This window comes from Plasmodium malariae (genome assembly GCF_900090045.1).
Source record: "Plasmodium malariae genome assembly, chromosome: 1".
In the NCBI taxonomy this organism is placed as follows: Eukaryota; Apicomplexa; class Aconoidasida; order Haemosporida; family Plasmodiidae; genus Plasmodium; species Plasmodium malariae.
Window position 1 is genome coordinate 820,272 of NC_041775.1, and position 7,058 is coordinate 827,329.

Below are 7,058 nucleotides of genomic sequence, written 5' to 3' on the forward strand. Positions count from 1 at the left end.
AAAAAGAGAAAAAAAAAAAAGAGAAAAAAGAAAAAAAGAAAAAAAGAAAAAAAGAAATAATACAACGTATACATTCTGGAAACCTTTTAACCCCACTTGAATGTTCTGCATACATTTGACTTATACGCATTATGCAAATTTATTTTTGAATATTGAAGTTATCAGAAAGTTCAAGCTACAAATAATAAGCTACAATTAATAGAGGTTTTGAAGTAGATGTGACTCCGAACGGAAATTGCTTTCACCGAACAAGTGTGTATTTGAGGCGTTCGGATATATATATGTGTATATATGTGCGTATATATATATATATATATATATATATATACGTGTGTATGTATGTATGTACAGGTGTGCATACTTTTCTCAAAACGTTTAAAGCATTTTATAAATAAAATAAAAGAATGATCGAAACTACAGGAAAAATTGAATACTCAAAGTCCAAAACGATACAGTGTGGTTGCAGTGATGGTGATGATAACAACAACAATAATAATAATAATAATAATAGCAGTAATAATAATAATAGCAGTATTAATAATAATAGCAGTAATAATAATAATAGCAGTAATAATAATAATAGCAGTAATAATAATAATAGCAGTAATAATAACAGGAACACCAATTTTTTGTCTTCGAAATATGAAAAAATGATCGACTTAGGAAAAGCTGATGGTGATGTAGATGATAACAGAGATGACATTATGCGTGATAAGGGAAAAGAAAATATAAATGAAGAATTCTTTTCAGGTAATAAATTTAACAAGGAGAAAAATAATAGCATTATAATTGAATCAACAAATAAAATATATAATGATAATGACATAACCAAAAAAAAAGATATCAATATGCACAATAGTTTTAGTAATACGCCAATAACAAGAGTAAAGGATAATACAACTGTTCAAAGAAATTGTAATAAAGAAAAAAAATCATTCTCTAAAAAAACAAACAAAATAAATATTAACAAAATAGAGGAGGAGAAATATGATGAAAATGTTTCAGATAACAATATTTTCTCAAATGGTAGTAGTAATATGTATGATAATAATATGACAACTTCCCAATATTACGATAATAGTAGTGATGACAATTCAAAAAAAATGAGTAAAAGTATGGGTTCTTTTTACTTAACAGGAAGCAATAATAACGATGGCAAGGAATATAATTCATCAACACATTTTATAAGTAACGATGATACCTTTTTAAAATATAACAATAACACAATGATTGAAGAAAAAGAAATGTTTGTTAATTTTATGGAAGAAGATCAAAAGAATAATACATATAATACCAGGTTCATGGAAGAAGAGTTAAACCATATGTTGCCTATGTGCATCACGTCCGATATGATTAAATCAAATAGAAATAATTCTTATGACCCAAATTATACTAGTAGTTATGTGTATAACAATAATAATAATTGTAGTAATAATAATAATAATTGTAGTAGTAATAATAATAATTGTAGTATTAATAATAATAATTGTAGTAATAATAATAATAATTGTAGTAATAATAATAATAATTGTAGTAATAATAATAATAATAGCATTGACGAGGAGAGAAATTCAGGTTCAATCCTTTTAGAAAATGGGTTTAAAAAAATAGATGCTGCCTTTTCATGTTGCAACAATAAAAAAAAATTTATTCCAGTTGTAGATGGTAGTAACAATAATAACAGTGTTTCTGAAAAAGGAAGTAGCATGAAACAGAACAGTTGTAGAAGTACATCGGATGGAGCAAGTGAGTTTGTAAGAAGGGGCTCCAGCAAATTGTTGACTCGAAAGGACAGTGATATTCATCGCAGTGATGGTAACGATGGTAATACAGATGAAGTTGTGGAGATTGACCCTATTGACGAGGTTTACCATGTTGACAATTGTAACAATGATCGTGGGTACCTCGTTGAAGGTAGTGATAATATTGATGACAGTTACAGTGTGGAGATGGTAAAGTATGGGAAAAGGCAGCAAAGTGATGGAAAAACAGAAAATAATTTTGACATGAACAGTAAAGGCACAATATATACAAAGAAAGAAAATTGTAAAAGTATGGAAAGTCATCAAGATATTTTTAATGATATGGAAAATGTAAATGATAGCACAACAGAGTGTACATCTTCAGTCAAAGACATGCAGAAATTTAGAGTAAAATATTCATCATCTATACATGAAAACAATCTAAATAAGAAAATTTGTAGTGCGAAGGATTCGGAGGATATCATAAATATAAAAGAACTCCACACAGCTAATAATGGTATGAATAATGATATTAGTAATGGAAGTAGTAATAATTATATTAGCAATCATAACAACAGTAACAATAGTAACGATGCTGATGTTTTAAACGCGTCGTCCACGAGAGTACATAATGCGACAAATAAAATGGGAGTATGTAGTAGTAGCCAAAATTTCATGGTCACTGAAAACTATATACCTATTACAATTCAAGAGGAGCAAGATGAATATGAGGAAAATGAGGGGAATACCTTTGAAATATATGAAAATGAAACAAACAAAGAATATTTTCCAAAAAGTAGTAATAAGCCTATTTATGTAAATAATGCAAATAAGAACGCTAATAAGTGCAGCAATGTGGATGTGAATGCAGGTGTGAATGTCTCTACTAGTACTAGCGGTAGTGTGAGCAGAATAGTGAGCGACTACAAACCCAATCATAACTTAAGTAGAAATGATTCCATTAAAGGAGGGAAAGGTATTAGCCCCAGAGAAATTCTATACAAAAAGAAAGGATTCTACTTAAATAAAGAAACAGATAGTATTAAAAAAAAAAAAAATGAGACGACATTAAAGAAAAATTATTTTCACGAGTGTATCAAAAATGAAAAGGAAAAATCGATGGAGGAGTACTTCCATAATAATAATAATAATAATAATAGCAATAATAATTATAGTAATAAAACATTTAAGGAGAAAATTCTTAAGAATGTAAAATATGAAAACCCGTCCAATACTTTTAACGACATAATAAATAGTAACGCACATTATGATTTGACATCTCACCTGAAGAGCAAATTGTGTTATGCGACAGCAAGGGGAAGGAATATCGGAAGAGAGGTTGATATGGAAGTAGCGAAAGCAAATGTAAGTGTAAAAAATAAAGAAGGGAAAGGGTCCTATTACTTGCAAAATGAAAAGCTAGACGGATGTGAAGAAGCACATATAGTGCACAAAAGCTATAACAGAAATAGCAACTACAGTAGTAATAATTATAATGCAGGTATATGCAATGTTAGCAGTTACAATGTTAGCGGCTACAATAATTGCGGTACTTATTATAACAACAATGAAAATGATCAGGAGATGACGAAGAATGCAAGGATGTATTACGATTCTGAAATGAACTTCACACAAGGAAAGCGCTATTATTTGCTTCCACCGAAAAAGAACGATGTTATAAAAGAGCAAAAAAATCAAATGCTAATGATATCAAAACAGAAAATAAAAAAAATATGGAATAAGTTTAAAAATAATTCTCCAAAAGAACATCAAACTTTGGTGCCGACATTTGAAAGTGAGCAAAATTTATTTCCGAATATGGAGGTATTACATGCACAGAAAGTACAAGTCCACAATAATGATTATTACAACGACAGGGGGGGTATTTGCATGAACAACAACAATAATAGCAACAACAGCAGTACTACCTGTAACAATAACAACAATAGTAACTATATCAGTAACTGTAACAACGTGGGTAGTAGCCTCATTAACAACAACTACGCTAACATTATGTCGAAGGAGAACGTGAACAAATCCATAAGGTGGAACAACAACAATAATTTGGAAAAGCAGATAAAGTCGAAATGCATATTTAATTGGAAAGTGGCCCAAAAATCGTTGTTTAAAATGCTACATAGTGCACATAATTTTTATTTTAACGGTGTAAAATATTCTGACTGGGAATTAACTTGTATACCAACCCTAGGTTTTTCAAAATCAAGTAATAGAGTTCAACAGATGTTTAAAGCAGTTGTACCATCCAAAGATGGGAATAGTAGAAATGATGTGAAATTATTTATTAAAAAAGTACCTATTTATATATGGGTAAAACAGTTTAATTTAATGAACGAATACGAAGGGGAATATGTAACAGATGGAGAGAATTTCGTAATGGAAGCAACATCCTTAGCATTTTTAAATGAGTACCATCCAGGTATAACTCCGAAATTGTACAAAATATTGTATGAAACGGATAATAGTGGTAAAAGTAATGGTAGTAGTGGAAGTAATAAAAATAATAATAATAATAATAATAATAATAATGACAATAACAACAATACGAACAACAATAGCAGTAACATCGTTAGCAGTAACATCATTAGCAGTAACAATGTTAGAAGTAACAACGCTAGCGGTAACAATAACAAACATCAGAACGAGTGTAATATCCCCCCGAAATCTATGTTCAATAATTTAACCCTATTTAATGAAATTTTAACCGATAGGTTGAAATGTAATATTAATGGAAATATTGTAATAGTGTCCGAATTCTTTAGTGAAGATATTCTTGATTTTATAGATAGAAGACAAAAAAAATATAATATGAAAATAAGTAATAATGAAAAGAGTTATATACTTTATCAATGTTTAAAATTACTCATTAGACTACATGATGCAGGTTTGTCGCATTTAGATTTAACTCCAGAAAATATTTTAATATCCGACAATTATGAAATGCGTTTATGTGATTTGTCCAAGAGTACACCTATTTATACTTATAATTTAAGGCATATTAAAGATGTTAATCGTTTATATTTATTTGAATCTTGCGAACCTACTATTGCAAAAGGAGCTTATATGCCTCCTGAGTGTTGGAAAATATATTGGAAATATGATACTATGAAAATCAAAAATCCTTTGAAAGATTTAAAGGCAATTACTGATCAAGAAAAAAGAAAACAATTTTATTTTGATGTTTCAAGTGCTGATAAATTTATGCTTGGTGTTTTTTTCTTTTGGATATGGACTAATGGTAATTTATGGAAATGCTCCGACCCTTTGCAAGATGAAGATTTTTTTTATTTTGTTAAATGCGACATGAACTTTGACAAATTCGAGCTAACACGAAAATGGCCAAACGAGCTTAAAAGCATTATCAAGGTAGGTCAAATTGGACCCATAACAAAAGAAAAGAAAAACGAAAAACGGAAAATAAAACGCACTCATTTTACTTCCGCATTTATATGTATGCACAGTGTTACATCGCGCGTCTTAGTGCCCACGTTATTTCATGTGTATATATCTGCATATGTGCGTACATTTATATTCACATGTGAATATATGTATTATACATATTTGTACTATTATGCAATTACGTACCACATGTGTGCATGTAACCATTAACTCATCTTCATCTTTTTTTTTTTATCACTTTACAGCAACTGTTGCACATTGAACACAGGAAGAAGTTAAACTTGAAAGATTTAAGTCTGCACCCCTGGTGGTCTTGCAAATTATAATATATTTTTTTTTTTTTTTTTTTTTTTTTTTTTTTCTGTGTGTATGCATATATTTGTGAATTATGTATATATGCAGGTAATGCATGCAAGCACGCATGTACACATTATTGTGTAAAATCCATATCATTTAAATGATGGAGGTAATTTTGAACTCCCCACGAGAAGAGTTGTCACATATATTGTACACTGTTATGTATATATATAACGCATATGACCTATTATAACATGAAACACTTTTATTATACTAATATTAAGCGAAACAGCGAAATTCCCTAACGCAAAATTATATACGTGTGTGTCAGAGTGCGTTTTTTAGCACATAACGGATTTATATATAAATATACATATATATATACATACACATATATACACATACACATATATACACATATATACACATACACATATATATACATACACATATATATACATACACATATATATACATACACATATATATACATATATGTATATTCGCACACATTTGCGTACATGGCTTATTGTATATGTATAAACTCCCATACACCTTGTCCTTATTTTTCATGGGACATGTTTCACTCTTCTTTCTATATCCTTCATTTTTAGCTTTTTTTTTTTTTTTTGTTTAACTACCTTATTTTTGGTATTTTTTTAGTACTCTTATTTGGATGCATAAACTTATGTCAAACAAATAATTACTTTTTTAGTTGTTCACGAAATAGTTGTTTTCTTCCCAATTTTTAGTCAACAATTGTAATAAGATTTATTTATATAAACGTTACTTTAACTTTAATGAAGTTACAAGTAAAAAAAAAAAAAAAAAAAATGATCATTAATGAAATGTTAATGCTATTATAACATATATGAATCGTTTCGAGAAAAAGGCGTAATGAAGGAACATATTTAGATTTAACAAAAAGAAAAAAACATTTTTGGGCTAATGTAATGAATAAAAAAAGATTACATGCTTCTATACATGCACGCTTGCACGTATAAATATATTATATATTAGAGAGAGAGAGATATGTGTATATATGTGTATATACATTCATATCAATATGTTAATAATACACATTTGAAAATGTAATTAAAGCGTAAATTTTAAACATAAATTTTAAAAATGAAAAAAGAAAGAAAACGGAATAATATGGTCAAAAGGTTGATGTGTGTCCACCAATAAACATAAATCATTACACAATATTATCCTAAATACATCACAAATATGTTATAATAAATATACTGTTTACTTGTAGGAAAAAATTTGCCGGAAAAAAAAAAAAAAAAATAAGGAAAAAGAAAAAAAAAATAAATTACTTTATTCTGTGTTTATATCATTATTTCTGTATTTAACTTTTTAAATTCGGAAAAGACCACAGAGAAATAAATTGCGGTATAAACTGCTCAAATAAATAGTGTTATAATGTTACCTAATTTCGAAATTACCATGGTTATCGTACCACCCGTATTTTGCTCAAGTATGCCAAACATGTGTACATATATATATATATATAAGTACACACATATATATGTACGCACATTTATACGTACATACATATATAAATACATATATACATACATATACACATACCTACAA

At 28.4% G+C, this 7,058-nt stretch overlaps 1 protein-coding gene across 1 annotated transcript; it reads left to right on the forward strand.

Moving 5' to 3' along the window:
- Positions 1-404: 404 nt before the first annotated feature.
- On the forward strand, positions 405-5,485 carry FIKK8 (Serine/Threonine protein kinase, FIKK family, putative; the record flags this gene model as incomplete). The annotated part of the gene is made up of 2 exons (XM_029008499.1): positions 405-5,126; positions 5,405-5,485. 2 exons carry the CDS (start codon positions 405-407, stop codon positions 5,483-5,485), a joined length of 4,803 nt encoding a protein of 1,600 aa, XP_028860052.1.
- Between the last annotated feature and the right edge of the window lie 1,573 nt (positions 5,486-7,058).